Source organism: Nothobranchius furzeri, chromosome 2 (genome assembly GCF_043380555.1).
Source record: "Nothobranchius furzeri strain GRZ-AD chromosome 2, NfurGRZ-RIMD1, whole genome shotgun sequence".
Lineage (NCBI taxonomy): Eukaryota > Metazoa > Chordata > Actinopteri > Cyprinodontiformes > Nothobranchiidae > Nothobranchius > Nothobranchius furzeri.
Genome location: NC_091742.1, coordinates 52,431,352 through 52,455,822, shown reverse-complemented (window position 1 = coordinate 52,455,822; position 24,471 = coordinate 52,431,352). Strand labels below are relative to the sequence as shown.

Genomic DNA, 24,471 nt, shown 5'->3' with positions numbered 1-24,471 from the left:
GTGCTGCCATGTGTGTCTTTACTGCCTCTAGAAACACTCCAAGCAGGAGGTTTTAGGAATGATGTGCTTATAACAATACATTTTAAAAAGTTTTTTTTTAGTTTTAGAATAGAACAACCTCTCACATTAACCCTCTGGAGGCAGGAGTTGCAGATTTGCAATGTTAAAACCTACCTGGTTACTCAACATACATATTTCATGAGCATGTTTTAACTCAGAAGTACCCCTGAAGGACTTAGTTGTTCGTCCTTTGATCAAAACTTATTTTGAGCCTGAGAGGGTTAATGAGAGAGCTATTTCTGGGGGAGCAGCAGCTCTTTTCCAAGCCCCTCCCAGATTTCTGAGTTTCTCAGCCTATGGCAATCTGAGCAGGTGGGTGTGGCCATCTTGTTTTCTTAAAGGGACAGAGCCCTGAAACGGCTAATTTTGGAAGGTACTGAAACCGTCAAAAATCAAACTACTGAAATTGCTTTGTGTGAGGGGGATTTTAGGCAAAAAAAACTTGATGAGTGTTTTGCATAAAGCATAGAACTGTCATAACATAAGAAAAAAAAAGTCACAATATGTCTCCTTTAAGGCCAAACAGAAAAATGGACATGTATGAATTCTGAGGAAAGTATAGAATAACAAAAACAGTGTAGCTCTGGGATTATGAGGTCTAAATGGTCACTTGTTGTTTTTTACAAGTCACTGCTCACCCTGACCTGGACACTTGGGAGTATGGTCTGCTTCTCCAAGTGTAAGGAATGGCAGGCAATTCATGTGTATCAAATTTCAATGTGCATTTGCCACTTTAGCTTGAGTGTGTTTTTCTGGTAAAGCATCCAATGAAGTGTTAAAAATGTTATTAGTAGCAAGATCATTTGGGTGTTTGTAACCTGGCAACAACCGAGCTGAGTAAAAAATAAAAAAAAACTTACACACTGCTACCAAAATGCTCCAGTTGATGCATCAAAAGGTTCACATTGCAGCAGCTCTAACACAGAATGCAACAACACCCTTTTAATAGTTGTCTTTCGCAGAAGTCTATTTTTTACACCTACAAGTGCTTGTGTAGTTAGCTTGGAGACACACGTCCTGATATGGTTAGCGCTGAACCTAAACAAACTCTTAAATCAGGAGCTTTTCTTCTGGGTTCAGCATGCTACTACCAGCAGTAGAAACGTCTCATCATTAAGGCTTTCACCGAAACATATTCACATAAAGCACAAATACACTTTAACCTTTAAAAAAAGTTTAATTCAAATTTGTCCACATACATACACAAAATATAAAGTATAAACGATGATGTAGACCTACATTTATATGTCTCATATCACCCTCAGACACACCTCACTCTAATTTCACAGCGGACGGAAAGCAGACCGACTTTGGCCGAAAACCCCACATGATGGTCCTGTTCACCTGCTTGGTGGTGAAAAGCAAACATGGCAGAAACAAGTGACTCCGCAGGGCGATTTGAGGCTGGTGTCTGCGTCCTACATAGAAAACAGTAAATCTGAACGGTTCTGTTTTGCTCTTGCTAAGTAGAAAGCACTGTGCAAATCGGAGCTCAGACAGCGGGTCTAATCCTAGCTTTTTGGGGAATTTGCAGAAGTAGTCATCCTCATGATCCAACGCTTTCCTCTTAATGCCGACACAAGAAGACACAGGAAACCTGTAAATGCACGCGTGCTCTCCAATGGACTAATGAGCAAGGAATGCCAGTTTGTGAGCTCATCAAATACAAAATCCTGAAAGTGACTGTTTATAGTGACAGGTAAACTCTTGTACACCAGCAGATTTTCTAAAACTTCTTCCAGTCAGCAAAAGGCAAAATAAATACACTGAAACACACCATATAAAATAAAATGTAACCTTACTATGTATAAAAACAACGGTAATGAAAGTAATATGTATCATATATCAAGTATGTTTAATGTACAAGGATACAACTTAAAAATTAAACCTAAAAACTGATGTAGTTTTTCAACATTACCACTAGATAGCAGGAAATATCCATGCTTGGGTTTCCCGTTAAGAACTTGAAAGGTTTGTTTTTGTTCAAAGGTTCTGATTGTAAATTGAGTTTTTTAAATCCCCATCATTTCCACTTAAAAAAAAAAAGCGTCATTCTTTGTTTTAGTTCCCCCTCAGTCCCACTTAGCAGCAGCAACACACACTGAAGTAATCAGTTACATTCTCGTCTAGTCTCTCTGGTATCGAGCCTCCTGGTACAAAGTGGATCTAAATGAAGTTAACGTAGACTTGCATCAGCGCAGTGGCCTTAAAACTGTCCCATGCTGTCATAAACCAGTGTCTTCCTTTTTGATTTCTCGCTCCACATCTTCAGGTTTTAGTCCCTCGGTAGACAATCCTCCTCGGTGATCCCCTGAGCCCTCAGCTCTTCCAAGACATTGTCCAAGTGTCCTGGGTCAGGGAAGCCATGACCCGTGAGGTTGGATCCAAACTCGGTCTTGTGATGCACCTCGTTCCAGATGACAGTGTCGGATTCTCCGGTGGTGCTGGACGTCCCCACGGAGAAGATGAGCCTGCGGTCCCACGCCACCAGAAGAAGTCGCAGGACCTGAATGAAATAATAATTATTTTCAGGATGTTGCTGAGAAATCACTAAAACTAGGCAGATGATTGAATTTTTCAAATATACCTTGCGCCCCTTCTCGCTGTCAGGAAGGTAGCAATGTCTGGGGAACCCACGTGCTGTGAACGGTTTTCCTGGATTTGGGTGCTCAGGACCCTACAATGCAAAATTGTTTAAAAATTTATTCCATAATTTCCGTATAACTCCATAAAGCCTTAAGGTTGGGCCACACAGTGCGTTTTTCGGCTGTCGCAAAGGACCGCTTCAAGTCTCACTGTCGAGGACTCCAGAGTGGTGGCACACTGCATGATCCAAGAGTTCAGTGATGCACAATGTCTTGCTCTAGCAAGACACGCTGGCGTCATGAGCTAATTCGCCGAAAAGCATACGTTACTAAAAGCCGACAGATACCCAAGACAGCAACGATGAAAATAGAAACAAAGGCGCTAGCGTAAACACTTTTGTTAGACAAAAGAAGTGGTCCATGTGTACTTGAGTGTAGCCTCCACTGTTGCTAATGTTGCTAATGCTACTCACCCATTGTACAGTCATCATTAATTGTTCGCGTCATTCCTTGGGTGCATTTTCATTGGTCAGAGACCAGACTGAAGTCAGAGCTTTCCTGATGCTGCTTGAAGACTGATGGAGGCTGAATTTGGTCGCTGGTTAGGTCACACTGGATCGCCACAGACCTTCAAATCATCGTCACGTTCACCGTTTTTTGTCACGATTCCTTTCACAACAAGGAGTTTGTCTCGGACGGCCAAAAAACTCACAGTGTTGCCCAAGCTTTAGGATTAGGGATATCAGCATCAATATTGGTATCGGCCGATGTAAGTCATTTTTTAACATATCGGTATCAGTCCGATAAATAAAACTAGGCCGATAACAACCAATATTGTTTTCCATCTTGTTTCCATATCTGTTTCAGAAGGTGAGGGGAGTGATGTGTATTTTTTTAGTCATGTGACAGTGACTGTAATCATCTCAGAAGCACAAATGTGTGTGGTTTTCATACATAATAACGTAAATTCAGCTTTAGTCATTTTCATTTGATGCAAAATCTGCTGACTTTAGACACATTGATGTCAGTATATCGGTTATCGGCCATAACAGTGATATTAACACCAGATATCGGTGCATCACTATTTAGGATACTACAGACTCTACCTGGATGCCAGGAGGAATGTTGTAGATGATCCGGATGGTTTTACAGTCAGGATGTCCCGGCAGTGAGTGGGGGATGATGTGGTACTCCATCTTGCCCGGGGGCTGGTTGCCTGTCTTGACTCCATAGATGGTCTTGCAGGTGGGACACTGAAGGCTGCCGTCCTTGTTTCCATTGTTGTACATGGCGACGAGGCACTGGAGGTGGTACTGGTGCCCACACTGAGCCAGGCGGCCCACCGACTCGGCCCGGGAGATGCCACCCACTCCAGGACCCTTGTACCCCGATGGTCCTGACAGCGCCTCCATACAGATGGTGCAGTCCTAAAATGCAAAGATGGGTCCAGTTAGCATTTTAGGTCCAGGGATTGTTTGTTTTATTGTTTGGTTCTTGTCAAAAGGGGTTTTTCAGGAACTTCATCAGAATTCCACCAGTAAACATGTTAATTACATCTAAAAGTGGTGAAACGCTAAAAAGCAAATTATATCACCAGACTAATTTATTTATACATACAGCATATAAATGATGAAATCATAGATAAACTTCCACATGTATAGAAATGTTCCCCTGGACTTTTACGCTCAACCAAAAGATTAGCTCACCCTTCTCAGTAAGACTAGCACTTAAATTTTACTTGTTTTAATTTAAATAAAAGAGCTAAAAGTATGTGTTTATGTTAATGAGGTCCCACTGAACAGTCATACTGAACAAACCGCAAAGGGAAATTGAAAATGAACAAGCAAATCCCAAAAATAAGTTAGTTCTGGTTCATCCCCTAAAAGGTATTTTTAATGCCTGAATTATTTAGTTAAGTTATTTAAATAAAAACAAATCTTTGCTCTGAAAAAGTTCAAATACTGGACCTCAAATAGGTGAAAAAGCAGCCAAAATCCAAAGAAAAGCATTGAAATGCCTTCAGAAATTCTGACAAATTATATATATATGTTATCATCCATCTTCTTTAAAGTAAAAATTGAAGATATTAGATGTGCTTCCAAAAGAACTGACCTCCTCTGGAGGATTACGGACTTTCTGAAGGTAACGCTTTACCACTTCCTCCGGTGTTTTACCTAAGAAATAAAAAAAATAATACCAGTATTGCCTGTTTATGAGCCACCCTTACTCTATGTGCACTGGTTTTTGTTGCGGTGAGCACTAACACACCTTTACGGGCCTGCTTCTTCGTGGTCTTACGGCAGCAGTGGCCCAGGCCTGGCACAGGTTTGATGTCGCTCTTGCTGACAGGTGGAGGATGAAGCACCAGCTTGGGAGGGCGGGTCAGGCAGACAGGAAGTCCTGCTGCACTCATCAGGATGCCTGTAATACCTGTGAACAGCCGGGGGCGGGGGGAGGGGGGAATTCTAAACAGTGATTCATTCAAAACTGGATTTTGTTGTGTAAAGACCAATAAATGTCCTAATTCTGATAAACTAAAGAGGCAAAGAATGGAGAAGTATGTGTATTTTTACCTGCCAGGGCGGGATGTACAGGACTGGATCCATTCAAGTTCTTCACGGGAACCGTTGGCACTCTGAAACACAACGAAATCAGAATAGAACTCACTTCCGTGTCACTGACATGCTAACAGAAATTGCCGGATTGACCCAGTCGCCTCAGGCCAGACTGAAGGATCTAAATCTGATGAGTCACCTGTACTGACACACACACACACATACACAAGATGTGACGCTCCACTCCGGTTCAGAACACGTCACCAGGTTAAGAGGCTTTAGCCGAGTCGTGAACAGCTGTTGTATGGAGCTAGGATTGGGACAATATTCAGTGTAACTTGTACCAAGTAACTTCGAACATGTTTCATCACATGTAACTTTGGATTCGTAACTTGTAACTTTAGTTTTCTAACTTGTAATTCTCACTTCGTACTTGTATTTCTTGTTTTGTAACAGGAACATTGTATTTTGTACATGTATTTTTTATTTTGTAAAATCAAACTTTTATTTTGTACATTTACTACTCATTTTGTAACATCAAACATTCATTCAGAAACATGAAACTTTCATTTTGTAACTAGCAGATTTCCAAATTGAAAAAATCAAGGTACAAGTTTGAAATCAAAACTCTCAAAACACATATTTCATTCTACAGGTACAAACCTCAAATCTACAGTGTTACGAATCATTTTGTCTCGATTCTAGCGTCAGTGGGAGGAACTTGGGTGGAACCAATGAGAGCACGAGTCTTAGCTACCAATCACGTTTCTCGAATTCCTGTCCAATCATTGGGAGAGGAGGGCAGGGTTCTGTCGGAGCTGTAGAGAGAGTTATGACCGACATGGAATGCGGGAGTCACGTGGTTCATGTAGCTTCGAATAGTTCCAAACAGCCCCGCTGCTGCATTGACTGCAGTTCATTTTCGGTGTTTCGGAAGGATTTTCTCCGGTAAGTTGATGAAATGTCATCATTTTGTTGCATTGTGAAGCGTTAGCTAACCGCTTCGTACCAAAATAAGCCAACGATGATATTTTATGTTGCCAGTTTTAGCTAGATAACCTTTAATGAGCTAATTGTGTGCAGCTTGTTGATTGTGAGCAGGAGAACGAGCTGTAGACGGGTTTATTTCAGCTTGTTTGATTCTACGTTTTAAAAATATTCCTCACAGTTTGAAATAGGTTATAAACTTTTTACATTATTAGTTTTATTTGGGATTTTTTGTACAATACATTGCTGGTTGCTGTATCAACATGATCATGCATCAGAAATGGAAGCACAAATGGAGAGACCAATAATAAAGAAAATGTGATTGTGAAGACAAGTAATTATTTAATAGTTTTCAGTTAATAACACTGACTGCAACAAACTACTGAAGCATGAGACAAACAGGATAACGAACGTAAAAAGATATGTTGTTTTGTTCTGTGGACTCAAGTAATAAGAATAAAATTACGATATTTCAAGAACACAATGACTTTTAAAAATTAGACATTTTCCATAAAACTGCTCATTTCCACTTGCTTTATAATATTAGCATTTGCAATTTTGTTATTAAGGAATGACAAGAAATAAGAATTAACAATAACACAATTATCAATAAATAAATGTCAAAGAGTTACTAAAACAAAAATCTTATTAACCATTAAAAACCATTAAACCATTTATTTTTGGGAATTTTGTTGTATTTCCTTTTTATCTTTTATCTGTGTTCGACATGTTTATATAACGCCTGTTTAATTAACCAACATTTTTAGTGTACAGCGCCTTGTTTGGTTGTAATGCCTTGTGAATGCGCTTTATAAATAAAATTGGATTGGATTGGATTGGATTAAAGGTTAAACTGTGTTGTGTGTCCATCTTCGTGTGTTCATAGTGGCTGAGCGGAGAGCTGACCAGGAACAACGGTGGTGGCAAATCCCAGTTGGGTCTGTGATGGAGTGATGCACGCCTGGAGTGATTGCCATCTCATCCACAGTAAGTGCACACTCTCTTTCCATCTCTGTCAGATTTTTAACCTTCAAACTGAGCATGTCACACACCTCTCCTAACACACCTGGTTCCAGTTAATGGGCTGCATTTGTCTTTGCAGGGTTCTAACATCAGGCAGAGGGATACTCGTGTCCTGAAGAAACCTGTAGCCTGTTGAACCCACTGAAAAACAGAGCTGTACGGCCTTTTTGATTGTCTGTTTACTCCATTTAATGCCTCTTGTGTTTTTCATGCCTTTTTGACTTTCTGTTTCCTCCCTTAGGTTTTCCAGCTGGGTTCCCTGGTTGCATCGCTTGTTCCTTTCTCCTCCTGGCCCTGACGCCGGCTCCTCATGGCTTCCTGGGATGTCCCTCTCTCCTGATACCATCTCATGTCCCCTCTCACTTTCCCTCATCTCATTTGCCTCACTGCTGCTGCTGCTGCTTTCCTCATTCTCTGAAATTATAATGGCACTATTAGAATAAAGAATATTTTTAAAATAAAATAAATAAAAATGTCTTAATATTTCAAAAGATTTGTACCACAGTTTACTTGAGTACAACATGTGTGGTCACTGGTCAGTGGATCAACATGCAGTGGTTCTGCTGTACTTCTCACTGCGGGGTCCTTCCTCCTCCTTGGTTCAGGGCGATGAACAAACACAGCATCAGCCCTGAGTCTCACCTTGCCTTGCCTAAGCTTAGTAAACTGTCCCTCCTCAAAATGTGCCTGTAGAGTGGTGGATTAGTTTATTTCCTGCCACGTTTAACAGTTTAATTGCAGCCTTGTGCAGTTGAGAGCAGAACATGTAGAGCCTTGATAGAAAACATTTGAGAGTGCACATTGAACTCACTGCACACAGCTTTTTGTTGTGATCTCTGGTCATGGTGAGGTTGCTCCTGCTGACTTGAGCCAACCATTTTCTTCTCTCTGTATCTTTGGGGAAGCCATAATTCTGATTCCTCCCTCAGACCGATTGCTATATGCAGCGCAGCCAACCATGGTAAGATAATCAACCTAGAAAGGGATTATTAAAATACTATTTTTGTACATTTAGAAATATTGAACTAAACAAAAAATATAGAGATGTAAAATTACATTTTAAATTTTTATCCAACCCTAAAATTAGTCATTTCAAATTTTAACCCACAGACACATTTTATTTTAACAATAATCAAAATAAAGTTATTCAAAAGAGTTTCATTATGTCTTGAGTACATTGCTCATAATTAATGATTCAGCTTATTTGTGCATATGTAATGACTAAACATAACGTTGGTAAAATGGTTTATTAAAAATGCTATTATACATGTTGTACAAGTTTGGTGTTCATTTTTTCACAGTTAGCACTTTTTTTAATCTACTGTGATGAACCATACAAGTTTACTGAAATTTTCATTGCAATTAGTTGCTATAGAAGCCAGATAAACTGGGTTATAGATGCATGTACTGTCTTCACAAAAAATATAAAGTAATGACTGTAAAATGTATTCTACTGAACATAATAGATCATCATTCAAAGCATAAACAGCTACATATTTTCTCCAAGGTAAGCTGGAGCAGAATTCTAGCTTTCAATAAACACTTTAAAATGGATATTACAACTCGAGTTTAGGGCTTCTTGTAGGACTTAAAGTTATTAAATATGCTTATATTAGAGCAGTGTGTTGCATTACTACATCAAATGTATTGCTATAATATATTATAGTAATGTATGTGGTCTAAATGTGTTTTACAGGGTGTTAGGACTGTCGTGTTCCTGTAATGTAGAACAGTCACGGGTGTTTGTCTTCCTACAAATGCTCGGAAAAATATAAATAGGCTACTTTGTGAAGGAGTTAGGACATAACCTATAATATAATATATAATATTATTCAATAATTACCACAAATCGCCAAGGGAAATGTGGTTATATTAAAGTTTTGTGATTTGTCCCACCATACGCCGTTCAAACTGACTTACGGCGCTGTGGGATGTTTGGAACTGAGAGCTCCATGAACCACGTGACCGCGGGTCGGCGAGTCCAAAGAGTGTTGTAACTCTCTTTCTACAGCTCTGACAGAACCCTGCCCTCCTCTCCCAATGATTGGACAGGAATTCGAGAAACGTGATTGGTAGCTAAGACTCATGCTCTCATTGGTTCCACCCAAGTTCCTCCCACTGGCGCTAGAATCGAGACAAAAAGATTCGTAACACTGTAGATTTGAGGTTTGTACCTGTAGAATGAAATGTGTGTTTTGAGAGTTTTGATTTCAAACTTGTACCTTGATTTTTTCAATTTGGAAGTCTGCTAGTTACAAAACGAAAGTTTCATGTTTCTGAATGAATGTTTGATGTTACAAAATGAGTAGTAAATGTACAAAATAAAAGTTTGATTTTACAAAATAAAAATACATGTACAAAATACAATGTTCCTGTTACAAAACAAGAAATACAAGTACGAATTGAGAATTACAAGATAGAAAACTAAAGTTACAAGTTACGAATCCAAAGTTACATGTGAAGAAACATGTTCGAAGTTACAAAACTTGGTACAAGTTACACTGAATATTGTCCCAATCCTAGCTCCATACTGTTGACCATAACAACTCAACATGCTGCTCTGTAATTTCTAGATATGCAACTTCAAACCATTTAAGGATTTTTTTGTTACTGAAAACCCTTTAATGTTTAAATTAAAACCTCATCTGTTTGAAACTACAGAAATATTAACATTTTTAAAACACACACATCTTTGAGTTTATGTAGAATTGAGTTAAATTTATGTATCAACCTCGTGCTCAAACACGTAACAGAGCACCGGATCTCGTTTAAATCTGAGTACTTACGGTCTTCCCCCTTTGATCACCGTCATTGTTGTTGCTCCAGATACTCCCAACAACTAAAAAATCGTCACTTATTTTTCCCTGATTGCTTTTCTAAAACAACCCTTCGGTCTCCGTGATCCTCCGTTTCTGAGTCGCTGTCACGTCTCCTTCCTGTTTTTAAAGGGCTAAGCCACCTGCTCCCATCTGTTGACTGAACTCTGGTTGGAGGCCGCTGATTCGTTACAGGAGGGATTACCTGTCACTGATCGCGTCACTTAGCCAGACGTTCGAACGCCAGACCCCCCCCCCCCCAGTATATCACAGCAATAACAATAGGCCTATGACAGATGTCAGCGTGATTAATCAGTGGCATTCACTCACATAGCAGTAGTTTTGATGCTCTGGCTGACTACAGGTTATGCTTACTCTTTGTCTGGACAAACTGATCATACATCATTAGGCCAGCCAAAGCAGGAGCATCCAAGATCCTCTACTATTGTCTTGTTTGCAAACATGTCACAAATCTGATTTGAAAGAAGAAAAATGATCAATTAACATCAGAATCAGGCAATGGCTTTGGGTAACCCTATGTTACTCAACATTGACAATATTTGCAAAGAACTCTCTCTGAGCTTAAAGTCTCACAGTTCTTTTTTTCTTCTTCAATAAATCTGCTATGGTCTCAAGAATGAATGAATTACTTGTGAGTTTTTGGAAGGAATAAAAAGCTTTGGCGCTCCTGTTTGTGGGGCAAGAAGTCAGAGATGGGAATTGTGGCATTAACAAGTCATCCCCATGTCATGTTTTTGTTCTGCTCAGCAACTGAACCAGGTTCATTCACTGTGCTGATTGCAATCACCTGGTTCAGTTGCTGAGCTGAAGAAAAACACGGCATGGAGATGACTTGTTGATGCCACAACTCCCATCTCCACAAGAAGGTTGTCGTGTGTCGGCAGGATTACAAGTCTTATTTATTACTACTTATGATATGCAAACATCTAGCCTCTGATTGGCTAACAGTGTGACTCTTCCACTGCCTCCGTTTGCTTTTCTTTATTTTATTTTAAAAAAAACATGTTGTCTCCACGAATAACACAGGTCTGAGTTGCTAGTGCTAACGGTTAGCTTCTACTAGCTAAGACCAACACAGTCTTCTGGCCACAAGCCACAAGATGGGAACTGGAACGACGTAGAACAGGCTGGCTTTTTCAGACCCCACGGCTTTCTTGTCTGTTTCTATCTCCGGCTAATGCAGGCGATGGGGGAATAAAAAATGTTCATGTTCAGAGTGACAGGATGCAGAAACAACAGTTTTTTGTATTATTACTTAAGCTTTATTTAACCCTCTGGAGACAGGTGTTGCAGATTTGCTACGTTAAAACCTACCTACCTGGTTACTACACATACGTATTTCATGAGCATGTTTTAACTCAGAAGCACCCGTGAAGGACTTGTTCGTCCTTTTATCAAAACTTATTTTGAGCCTGAGGGGGTTAACCAGAGAGAAAATCCCTTTGAGAATAGAAATAACTTTTTCAAGGGAGACCTGGTCCAGATTATAGGGTTTCTCAGTGAACAAGCCCTTTAAAAACTCAGGATGAGTGAACAAGATCTAAACTTTTTACTCCCACACCATTTTTTGAATAAAAAATACTAATTATATATACAAATGCAGCCACAGTTGTGTGGTTACCACGGCGACTCTAATGAACCACTCGGAGCAACTTTAGCATTTCCATTGATCTTGGCTCTCTTTGTACTTTTCATTACGGTTTATTCATCTAAAACTTTGGATTTTTTGTCATGTTTTTAAAATGTTCAAGTTAATTATAGATTTATTTTACTCTTTGAGTTTTCATTTTGACTTGAGTTTGTGATAACTGATCTTGTAGGTTTTGAAATTATTTTAAAAACTCCATAACGTCTCCAAACGAAACCTTAACAAGGGAATACAAATGAAATACCTTGAAACTAATAAGAGTTCATTTGTTTTCTGCCTTATTCTTATGCTTAGAAAATGTTTAAAAAATCCACCTTATTTGTATTTTCAACAAAACAATCAAAACGTGCCTCAAGGATATGAATCTGATTGCAATTTGTTACTAAATGCACCAACTGAGCATTCTAGCTGTGGCGCCTTCGCTGCTACTCTCAAAGTCACTAAACATGCCAGTGATTGACGGTTTTGTGTCAAGCAAGAAAACGTGAGTAACGTGATCACAAGGCTGAACGGGAGGGTGGGAGACAAGCAGAGAAAGGGAGGTAAACGACGAGGAGACGAGTACCAACCAGTCACGTTTTCTTTGATCCTGAGCTAATCTGGGCGCTTCAGAGAAGCCTCCATCTGCAGCACTGGATAACAGACACACAAGCTGCTGCATATGGCAACAGTCACTTCACAGACACGAACTTGGGCTCTGAACCAGGTCAAATAAACACAATAAACCTTAGAAGCAGATGGAAGACACCTGATGAGGCTCATATGATAGTGTTTCTGACGAAAAGGACGAAGAGTGTAGTGAGAGGGCCAAAGTGTTTGCAACAGGTGGGAGCACCAGAACACACTCTCGTCACTGATAATCTGTGACATTGGAGACCCTCCCTAAACTTTACTGCTTCACTTAGACAATCTGCTTCATTTCACTGAAGGTACGGTGTCAGCAGAAACACGTGTTCACTCACCATTCCCCAGTGGAAGACCAATGTATGTGTGGCCTCTGTGCACACTTGTCCAAACTAAAGAAAACTAAACATGCATGGATTCTTAATACGATGGCCGACACCAATAATCAATGTTTGAGCAGCTCTGAGAAGCCGATACTGATTTAGGGAGATTTCAATTTCAAGCGGTAGTTTGTCAGGTTTTCTTGAAAGAACTTAGCAGTGGTGAATCCACACATTTGGTTAAATTGTCAGATTTTTTTAATTTGCTGCTTGGCAAATAATGCATTCACAGACAACGAAAAAAAAAATCCAATTAGCCAAACACTGATTAAACCAATGCAACAGAACACCGTCTGATTCCAGTCAGATGTTTTTTCAGGTTTTATCTCTGATGAAAAAATGTTTGTTTCAAGGAAAATTAGTTATGAAACAAAGCAGCAACAGCTTCACTTTAACGACCAAGTACATGAGTAGTGGTCTCTAATGAATACCATGTGAGCTGTTGTCATGTTCTGTGTCCCTTTGTTCCCCAGCCCCTCCAGTTCCCACTCCAGGTTTTCCTCTTGTGTCCCATTATTATCCTCAGCCCTCTGTAGACTTCCCTCAGGTGTCCTTCTATCATTCCCCATTCCTAGTCAGTCTTAATTTGGTCCTCCTCATCCGTCTAGTTATTAGTTGTTTATTTTTGGCCCTCAGTCTTAAGGTTTAGTTTAATCCTTGTGTTATAGGTTAAGGTTTTCTGTCATCCTGCTTGTTTCTTTCCCCCTCAATTAGATTATTGTATGCACCTGCCTTCCCTCCAGATCTCTCTACACACACCTGTCACCTGTTTCCCTGATTGTTTCCCTCTGTGTATATAACCCTGTCTGTGTCTTTCAGTGTGGTTGGATCATTGCATGTGTCAGCGTTGGCCTGTCTCGCTCCAGTTTCTCCTAGTCCGTGCTCATGAGTGAGCTTCTGTTTTGTTTTTTGAGCGTTCAGTGTGTTTTGGAGATTTAGTCTTATTCTTGCGTTTTTGGATTTGGCACCTCCTTTAAAATAAAAGATTATTTTTGCTGAAGACTTCTCCTGCCTTGAGTCATTCTGGGTTCTGCAATTTGCTTTCCACCTCCTCCATCCTGATCGTGACAGCTGTTCTCTGGGGGAAAAAAAGCTCTGGTGCTCCTGTTTAGCTAGAAATTAGTGGAAGCTGAGGGGAGTAGATAATGTCAAAATTTCAAGCCTTAGCCATTATTGTTTCTTGCTTCTGATTGTATAACAGAAGTATGAAGAAGTTCTGCCATGTTGTGGAGTTGCTAATGGTTAGCTTCTACTAGCCAAGACGTTCTCGGTTCTCACTAAACCAACAAACAGCCTTCTCCACATAATTTTCCTATGTGACATGCAGTTGTCAGGCTTTTCTAATCTGAGCATTTCCCCGTCTATTTTGAATTGGCAGCTAAAGCAGTAAATGTGAGTAGAAGACTATTTTCATGGTCAACCTGCATGTGAAACTCACAATGACCAATACGATTTCAAAAGTAATGAGTAGAAAATGGTTTCTCAGTTAATTTGCTTTTTACAGAACAGCGTGTCAGAGTGCTTCGATGAACGGACATAAAAATTGGTCAGAATGTTTATCAGTCCAAAATCTACAAAAACATCTCTTGAAGAGGTAACCTAAACCCAACAGGAGCTCTTTCAGCTTGGATCAAAGATTTCATTTTGGAGAATTGTAAGGATTATTCTTTAAAACTTCTAAAATTTTTGAGGTATTGGCTGCAGCTCTGGTCTGGAATCTCTTAACTCTTTGACCAGCAGATCAACCATTTTGGTATATTTTAATCCCTATATGTCATTGAAGAGCGCACTGAACTTCACAAAAAATCTACTACGAGAAATTATATTATGAAGATATTTGAAACAAAAATTAAACATTTTGGTCATATATTCCTACCTCGACATCATTATTTTGGAGATTATTTTTAAGTTCCATATTTTCATAATACTTATTGCGCTTATTTTTTCATGGTGTGAAACTGTCATTAATATACAGTCATTTACAGATAAATTAATGTTAAAAGTGTTACAGCTAAGAAGGCAGAGGATAGCAGAGTCATACAAATGTGGTTTTCTGGCTGAAAACGCCCACTGATTTCCGTTAGCTTTGGTTAGCTCAGTTCACTTGTTGCTACATTGTCTAAGAATTTGTTTGGTGTCAATCATCTGCCCCCACCCTTATGTCCATTTTTTTTTCCCAAGATTGACAAGACGCGTGAACCTGGCCAAGATGGCGGTAGGGGTAACGGCCCATTGGGCTTCAATTCAGCTCTTCAAAAACCTACAGATAGCTCGGAGGATTTGTCCATCTTATATTTACAGCCATCACGTCTGACACAAAGGGAGCCTAAGTCTCCTCCCTTTCCGGTCGGCTCATGGGTCCCTGGAAGAACAAAAAAATTAAAGCAAGTCAACGGGGCAAAAAACGCTATTTTCTAATCTGCTTTGCCTTACGCCCTGGATCGCACATATGTTGTACTGCAGTTTAAATGAAAAGACCACGCCAGTCACGTACTTTGAGATTTAGCAGCTTGTAAATGTTCGTAATTAGCATGACTACACACCAGAAATTGGCACATGGCATATGTGACGTCGCCACATAATCTCCTCTCCCCTAACTTAGCTGCTACTTACCACATGACCAGATTTATGGTGGTTCTTTCCTCCTGTGGAGCGTTTGCTGAGCTTACAGCCCTTTACCCTCAGATTTTTCCCGTGTCTGGTTCGATGACGTCACTTTCGTGAAGCGCATTTGTAGTCCTGGACTTATTTTCCCACAAAACCTAAAATAGGGTTTCCCCCGTATCGAAATTAAGCATGTTCTTGGTATCAAAATGCTTCTTTAAAATTCACGGACATCATATGTAAAATCCATGGAACGTAACAAACGGAATTAGAAAACAGCGTTTTTAGCCTCATTGACTTGCATTCATTTTTTTTCCCCGTTCTTCCGAGGACCCATGAGTCGGAAGTAGGTGGGCGTGACTTAGGCTCCCTATTCTCAGAGCTTAAGCAAAGTGCCCAGTGACTTGGAATATTCAATGTGATTGGATGTTTTGTTTAAATTTTCCCAAACCTTCTAAAACTCTATCACTTCACAACATGAAAAGATTTTAGTTCAAAACGGTCATTAAAGGCGATGTGTCAAATGTATTTAAATGGATTCGTCTCAAAACAAATTTTAGCCTCAATGCAGAACCAACAAACTTAGGTTGAGAACTTCCTTCGTACTCATTGTAATGTGACAGATGAATGAGTCTAGCTACTCACACATCCAGGGGATTACAACACTAAAACTCTTGAGTTCAACACATTCGTGTGCATCGCCACTCGTGTCAGTTTAGCTACAAAAGCATAAAACCTCAGGATGATGGGATCCGGTTCTCCTGATCTGTGCCGTTAAAGATCTTACAGCAGCAGCAGGTTAACCATCTGCTGTGAAGATGAGCACTCTCACCAAGAACGTCGTCACAAGACTAACCAGATAGAAAAAACGGAGATTACAGAGGCAGGAATATCAACTCTCTGCTTTGGAGTATTTACCTGAGGCTTAGCGGTTGTAAAGCCAGTGCATTCTGGAGGCTTTTTAAGGTAATGAAAAGGATTTGAGAGGTTGGGTTACTGTGCTGGTGTATGGTTGGATTTAATCACATGGAAGTGATCCTCAGCGTGTGGTCATGCGTTACTGTTTCATCTCAGTTGCTTTTTAAACATATCTGCATTATATACATGTCTAAATCAGCTGTGGATCAAGTTATCTGATGGTATGTAGTGGTAACATTTAAAAGACGATCAACACCAACAACCTTTACAGAGGATCAACAAACCAAACAGTGCCCCCTGGCTACAACACCAGGAAATAACATCCTGGCAGAATCACATGATTACAAACCTCTAGAATTAGTTTTATTTCTGACCTTTTCCAAAACATGATGTTGTAAAAATGTTTATTTGTTGTTGTTCAGTCAAACAACCTCACATGTTTAATATACACTGCAATATTCATTATAGCAACACAAATACATTCTACATGCTGTTTTAGCACTTTTGTGATGCTCAGGGCGTCAGATGAAGATGAAGGAACAGTCTGATGGAAGGTAAGAAGGTAAGAAATATCTTGAATTAAAATAATTTGGATAAAAAAAATTATGTTTGAGACCTTCCGAAAAGCCAATTAAACCCAATATTAAGTCTATGCATCGCGGTTAAAACACACTGATTGTTGTATGAGAAAAAAAAAATTCCCTCAGCTGAACATTTTGTATGATGAATGATTTGGAATCACTTGTGACATCTTGGCTCACTCGGAATGAATGTCCGCCATTGTTTTTCCCATGAAAACGAACACGCATGGTGGACTTTGTCACAAGGATTAAATGCTCATGAATGCAATGAGCAATGATGCAAACCACTGTGCACAAAGAAGCTAGAACAAAGAGGAAGTACCTTCAGTCTACGACCATAAAAGGCCTGCTGATTCACTGAACTCTTACAAATGTTGTACGAAGATATCAACACTTCATCCCTGCTGTCATTTGTATTGTTAAAGTGATCACTAAGGCTTTTTGAAGTTGGATATAATACTTTGAGCAGTTTGCATGACCTCATTTAGAAGAAATTGAGATTAGCGCGAGACAATTGGCAAGCTTAACAGCTAGTCTAAGAACATTCTGCCATGTTAAAACAAATTCAATCTCAAAAGCTGTATTCATGTTGAAGCAAATTTTAAAAAGTACATTGGTTTTCAGCACAGAGTTATTTTGGCAGAAATATTATAAAACCTTGACTGAAGGTGGTAAACACTGAACTAGAAGCTAGCTCCACTAGCCACAAGTAATAACCATAAAATGATATGGAAACTTAAGCGGTGGAGAGATTCAGCTTCTGAGAGCCGACGCCAATTTCAAATGTTTGCACGGGGTAAGGGTTAATAAACTATAAAGAAACACTTTTTTTAAAATTCCTTAATAGCTGTAAAATTTACGAATCTGGAAATAAAATTTTCCACAAAGAGGACCTTAAACTAAGCAACTACAAAGCTGGTCTTCCAGAATGTTGGTCAGGTCCAATCATTGGTGCAGCTCTAGAGAATAACAGTGTAATGTGAATGGGTTAAGATTCATGGTGGCGAGAAGGTGTATAAGGGGCTCGACACACGGGAGGCGACAAACGACCGCGATCAGCTAAATTCGTCGCTGTCGCTTTTATTACCTGACACACGGGAGGCGACCCGCGGCAGCGGCCAGCAGCAAAACCGTCGACGCGCTCTGTTCCTTGGTGAAATCGAATCTTCCGTTGTTTTGATTGGCTGTGTCAGGTTGGAGGGAATTAAGGTTATTTAAGTGATTCAGAGTAAAAAAAAAAACGGTAGATTTGATGTTTCACAAGGTGCTGCTAGAGTTATGTGAAAACTGGGAAATCCGTCACAGCAAGTATCAACTTCTCCATGTTTGCTCGGAGATGTACGGAGCATCCTGTCCACTCATTGGTCAGTGAATGAAACCTCCGTTGACTGGTCCTCGTCCGAGCGACAAATATTTCAACTTTCTGGGATCTCATCGTTGGGTCGCCTGTGCACAACACGTGCACGAGCTCAAAATTTCACACGCACGTTTTTCACGTTTCGCTTAGTAGGAGGGAGACCCGCGATTATCGCTTTGTTGTGCATGTCCGATTGAAAATGAATGGAGGAGAGGCGATGTCGCCTCCCGTGTGTTGAACCCAAGAAGCAGCATTGACATGAAAGTGAGATATTTTTGAGGTCAAAGTTGTTGTAAAATGTCAGTAATCCACTTTGGTTTTGGTCCTGCTGTGATTTTATATAATAGTCTCAGTCTGGTCAGAACTGAGGTTGCTCAAAGTGCTATCTGCGACAGATGGAAATGAATCGTTCGCAGATTTTCCTCAAGAAACCACATTAAAGAGTGCGCATACAGGTCCAAAACTGCACAAGAACCCAGTCAAACACAGACATTTGAACAAACAAACCAAACAGTTTTGTGTCCCTACTCACCCAGAGGCGATAAGTGCACGTGACTGAGCCATGGCGATACGCTGCAGAGCGGGACGGCTCAGGCCTGCGAGGCTAGACCGAGGCGGCAGAGGGGCGGCGCAGGCAGCAGACCCAGACGCAGACACTGGACCCAGAACGCGGGCAGAAGGCGACGGCGTGCAGGTGGAGGCGGCAGTGGAGATGAGAGGGGGTGCGGCTGGGGTGGCCACTGTCGGAGCAGAGCAGGATAGAGAGAGGGAGGAGGAACTGGAAGGTTGGGGAGGTAAGGAGGTCATCGATGAGAGAGTGGTGGAGGGAGGAGGGGGTGGTGGTGGAGGTGGTGGGAGTGTAGGAGGTGGGGGGCGATTGGAGGAGATGGAGAGAGCGGCAGTTGCTGGTCCAAGAAGGGAGAGTGAATGAGTGTAGCCTCCTCCATAGCTGGTACTGCTAAGACCACCAGCACCAACCATCCCCATACCCCCTCCACCTACTGGACCACCTGCACCAGCAACACTGCAGCCGCCTGTCGCACCTATTAAAGATGTCCTGTGGGGAGAAAAAGATCTTGACAGAGACGGAGGTCGAGGGAGTGTCAGGGAGTAAGCAATTCCTGGGAGAGGGTAACTGCTAAGTTTGGGGCTGGGGGGCTTGGTCACCGGTGGTCTTCGACCTAAAGTTTGAGCGGTTGTCATGGTACCCGCTTTGATGCTTAGCATCAACATGCACTGCTGACAGGCACAGGGCTGTCCCAAGGAGGTGATGGCTGAAGCAGGAAGTGCCCCACTGGGATAGGCACTCCCATTCCCAGTCCCACTACTGCTCATCCTCATTCCCATACCAGCACCAGAAACATCCACACCAAGAAGTCCTCCATGGCCAGGCATGGACATGGGTCCCCAAGCATGATGGGACTTGGGTAACGGCCCGGAGACCAGAGGATAAGCCAGGTCGGAACGCCGTTGGATTCTCCTGCAGCGCAGCGTCTGCCCATTGATTTGGGTCATGTTTTCAAAGTCAATGAGGTAGCAAAAGCCGAGCGGCGCCAGGTCCAGACAGGGCTGATGGCGGTCACGAGCTGCCTGGATGGCGATGCCCACCTCTGTGTCGTATGCGGTCCAACTGCCGGAGTCGTTCTCCCACTCCCACAAGCAGCCCTGGCCCGGCGCTGATGTGGGATCGTAGAAGCTACGTCGCACAGGTCGAAGGGTACCTGAGTCGTGAATGACAGCACAAGCAGAACATTTAAAGTGGATTCATCTTTAGTCCTCACTGAGCCATTCTGTTCTTGTTGCTCCACAACAGGGCAGGTAATGAAACACAAGTTTGTGCATGCGTTACAGTGAACAAGGACATTACAACTTTATAAAATTCAACACGTCTGTCTTTGCTTCCTCAGAATCTGGGCAAACAGGTTGCCCCTGGTAACAGCACTTGGTGTTCTGAATTCTGACTGGCTGGCGGCCTTTCATCCGACCCAAAGCTGGCTGTGTTTGCTTTCCCTGAGTGTCCAAAAGAAACTCTGCAGAGTATTCAAACTATATAGCTTTCATATACACAATCCCCTCTGCACACATTCCTTTAACTTGGTCAAGATGAAAATCTATGAAATTTCAAAGCGATTATGATTGCTTCTTTATCCTTTAGTGCAAAAATAAGGTCAAAAGGACAACAACCGTCATGGCATATATATATATATATATATATATATGTTTGTGTCTGAAATATGTGACACAAACAGGAAAACAGCACAATTACTAGATTATATGTGGCATAGGGCACACGCTTGTTTATAACAACTCTTCTAGTCAACCTCATTCAGTCAACAGACTCAAGAAATACCTCCACCACTCTGGCTCCCTCTTCCCTTCCTCTTATTTAGAGTTGGGTACACTGAGTTTACTCACTTCAGCCCGTTTTCGGTTGAAAAATGAAAACAGCACGATGCAAAGTCCTGGCAGGGACATTGCAATATAGGAACATGCAATAAAGCAACGAGGGTTACTTCCGTTTGTTAAAGGCATGGTTCACTGAGACACCATTTTTTATGACAAATTTTCATGACAATTTTTATTATAATTGGTAACTTTTTCATGCAGGCTGAACATGAAAATAGTCTCCTACACCTATCTCCTGCACAGTGGCTGATTTAGCAATTTGGGGGTCCAAGGCGAACACAGACATGGGGCCCCCTTACACAAAGGTTTTGACGGTCTTATCTTTAACTGGATTTGGGAAACTCTCCCCTCTTCTGACATGAGTAATTTCACTTTTTATTAGTCCTCCTCTTATTTCCTGTCTTTCTCTTCTTTTGAGTGCCTTCAATATTTGCTCTGCTTTCTTCTTCCTGTCAGTGCTCCTGTTCTTTTTTTCTTCAATTTTCCATTTTGGTCCATGTTTTCCTTTCTTTAAACATTTTCCATTGTCTTTCCTTTCTGCTTCCTTTGATGTTTACATAGAAAAACTATGTCACTTTTGGAGGTGAAGATAAAATCTTTTTTGAAGCAAGCTGCTTCTTTCTATTCCACCTTCCTCAAGATCCACTGATTTCCCTCTTTCCTATTCACTCTCTCTCTTTCTTAACATTTTTTAATCACAATAGTCTATTTTTTGCTCATTTAAAATATATTTTTAATTATTTTCGAAATTCTTTTTATATTTCTACATTTTTTGTTTTTGTGAAGCCCCTCGTGATTTTTATCATGAGAGGCGCTATAGAAAAGCAGCTCCACCACACAGTAGAACTCCTTCACGCTTGTGTTATTTGTGGAAATAAAACATTAATGTTGCAAAGCAAACTGAGTCAGTGGTAGCCATTTTGCTGTTAGATATTCCGAGATAAGATGTCCAAATATCAGGAAATAAGACTTCAAAATCTGTCGTCTGAAGCTCAACTCTGCTGTGGCTCACTTCTAGTACCTGAAACATGCACACCAGAGCAACTTTCAAGGCATTCATTCCTACTAGAGACAACAGCAAATGTATTAATTAATCGAGTGAATCACACCTTTAATTTACAAAGTTAATTGTGCTTTAAAGACCAAATTATAACATAAGCATAAACAAACACAATTTAAAGTGACAAACTGGAGTTTTCCCCTCTTTCAGGAATTATGTTAGCCTGGGAAGCCATCCTATATATGTGAATATTTTTCAGTTTGAAAAATGCAACAAATGCTGTTGCCTAGCAGACCAAGAGGGCGGAGCCGCTAACAAATACACACACACAAAGGCTCACAACAACATTGTGACATCATACGGTACCAGCTCATGTTCTAGGGTACCTCTTAGCCAATAGCAATGGCAGATTTAAATTCAAATGCCGTGCAGAGTTTTTACCTGACAGTTTTAGGCAGAAAATTTAAATTTGAACTAAAATGCACTAAAGTGCAAAACTATTGACTACACATGTCTGCAGAATGATTAGACATGCATTTATATAGTTTATCAGGAAAAAAAAGTTGATTTGGAGGTGACTTGCTCTTTAAGCGTGCTATTGGACAGCACTAGGACCAGTCAGAGCAACAAACAACATGACATACTCAACGCTACAGATATCAGTCAACGAGGCAGTCTGCCATTCACTGTTAAATAAGACACAAATACGTAGAAAAGCCCAAGTCTAAATTGTTCAAAGTTGATGCCCAAGCGGTTAGCGGTTGTTGTTTCGCTTTGTGGCAGCAACGTCCCAACCGCCAAAATGATAAGAGTGCTTTGCTGTGATTGGCCACCAAAAGATTAAGCGCTGTGTGGGCAAGCCACAAAACAAGCTCTTATTGAGCGTGGCTAGACTGTCCAAAATCCTTTTGCTTCTGCGTGTGCATTTGCGGACATACCTAAATCAGTGCCGTCCCTCCCTACTGGCAGATCACGCACAATGTGTAGGGCCTTGCAATCCATGGAGTTTTATGGTGGTTTATTATGTGGGGCCTATGTGGCAGGGCGTGGGCCTCACGTAGACTGGTGCAGTGTTAGCGACATTTCGTATGGACAATAACATCTTTAAAAAGTTTAAATGAATAAACAGGTTTGCCAGAGGAAACGAGAAAGTGCTAAGCACTAGTGGCTGTATTCTAGGTCCAAACATCTTTTGTTGTTCGTGGCTTTAAAAGATGGTTTTTCTTTTTGGGACTGATAGTTTGTCCTAAAGTTGTTGTGGTAGCAGCCGGCTGTTTCACCTTCTCTGGTGTTGAGCGGATAACCTCTCACACCAGTGGTGTTCTGTTGTGAGTGTGCTATGAGTGGAGGTCCCTGGGAAGTGCGGTAGTTTCGGCAAGACTGACAACCAGATTGTCCAATAGTTGCTTTTGTGTTTCGTGTTATTGGCGGAGGTTTTTAGACAAATACACTTTATTAAATTGTTTTTCTAATTTTCTTAACCTCTACAATATATTTCTAGCTGTACGATGTCGTTGTTAAGGCATGGAAAAAAGGTTTTAGGCTACTTTGTTTTCCACATTTGCTTTAGCAGTTTTTCATTTCAGAAGATTAATTTGTTAAAAAATGGCGTAGACACATAAATATTCAACATGCTATTCTAGATATTATAATGAAAAAGGAGCATGTGGAATAAAGCAACTCTGTTATCGTGGATATAAAATGGGTATTTACATAACTGCATGCGATTATCTCTATTAAACAAAAACAGGGAGACATTTTGCAGCAGAACACCGTTAGTTCCTCCTCAAGGCAGACCTTCAGTGGTAGATAAAGAAGGCATTATAACAAAAACCATAAAAAGAAACCAACTAAAAGGCCTCCCTGCATCCATCTCCCACCCGCCCGGTCTCTGTCTGCAAATCTTCCCGAGACTCACCTGTATCCTGTCGGAACTGTTGCATGGAATGCAAATCGATGATGTAGGGCGAGAGGCGAGAGTCCACCTGGCCGAGGACAACACTACCAACCCGCGGGTCGCTCCGGATGACCGCCTCGATGTGATGACAGACAACCGGGCTGTATGGCCACCAGCGTCCGTGCTCGTTCAGCCATTCCCATACCACCACGGCGGATGCTAGTAACATCCTACTCCTGCAAAAAAAAAAAAGCACAAAAACACCGATAACGGTGAGGCGTAAACATAAGAGCGATGGAAACCGTGAGGGTTAGTGGGCTTTAAAGCCACCCCGCCGCCGCCTCTGCGTGCATCCTGGTGCACAGCGGCTTTGCATCCATCTTGCAAGCCAGATGTGTCCTCTGCTCTGCCTGTGGATATTAGTAAACATTTTAGGATGACAGTCCATGCAAACCGTACCTTCCATGTTTGTAGTTTAAGGTATGCGGCAGTTAGTGAGTCCCTGTTTATTTGCATGCGAGGGAGAGAGAGAGACGCGGTGCTTTTCAGGATCCGAGGAGCTGTGCAGGATGGTTGCATTTTACTCCCTATGCAGATGAGTGACGTCTACTGAAATCATTTCTTAGGCACAATCAAGTTCGGCTGAGAGGAGAAATAGACATGTTTACAGTGGTGCTGGTGCAGAACTCATACAGCTAGTTATAATAATTAAGTTTTATAAATAAAATACACAGTAGAATTTGTTTTCAACTGATGTCAGTTCTTTTAACAAATAAAAAAAATTCAATTTAATGTCTCCTTAAAAATGTTATAATAATGTTTTTATAAAACGTATTTGGATTGTATTATATTATATTATAAACTTTGTGCTGCTCGCCTTCTTTCAAAAGTAGACCTGTCTGACAACTAAACTCACTAAAAATCAAATGTTTGATCACATCTCGTGCAAAGTCAACGCCCCTAGAGACTCTAACGTCCAATCAGAGCAAAGCAAATTCGTTTTTATCCA

The 24,471-nt window shown here is 41.0% G+C and overlaps 1 protein-coding gene across 1 annotated transcript; it reads right to left on the bottom strand.

Annotated features, from left to right (window-relative positions):
• Positions 1-1,217: 1,217 nt before the first annotated feature.
• Positions 1,218-24,378, bottom strand: dtx4a (deltex 4, E3 ubiquitin ligase a). Its single transcript, XM_015946899.3, has 9 exons — positions 23,922-24,378; positions 23,484-23,698; positions 18,692-19,880; positions 5,219-5,280; positions 4,914-5,075; positions 4,758-4,819; positions 3,752-4,072; positions 2,648-2,737; positions 1,218-2,566 (listed from the first exon to the last, which is right to left on the bottom strand). Exons 2-9 carry the CDS (start codon positions 23,689-23,691, stop codon positions 2,336-2,338), a joined length of 2,325 nt encoding a protein of 774 aa, XP_015802385.3. The 5' UTR covers positions 23,692-23,698; positions 23,922-24,378; the 3' UTR covers positions 1,218-2,335.
• Between the last annotated feature and the right edge of the window lie 93 nt (positions 24,379-24,471).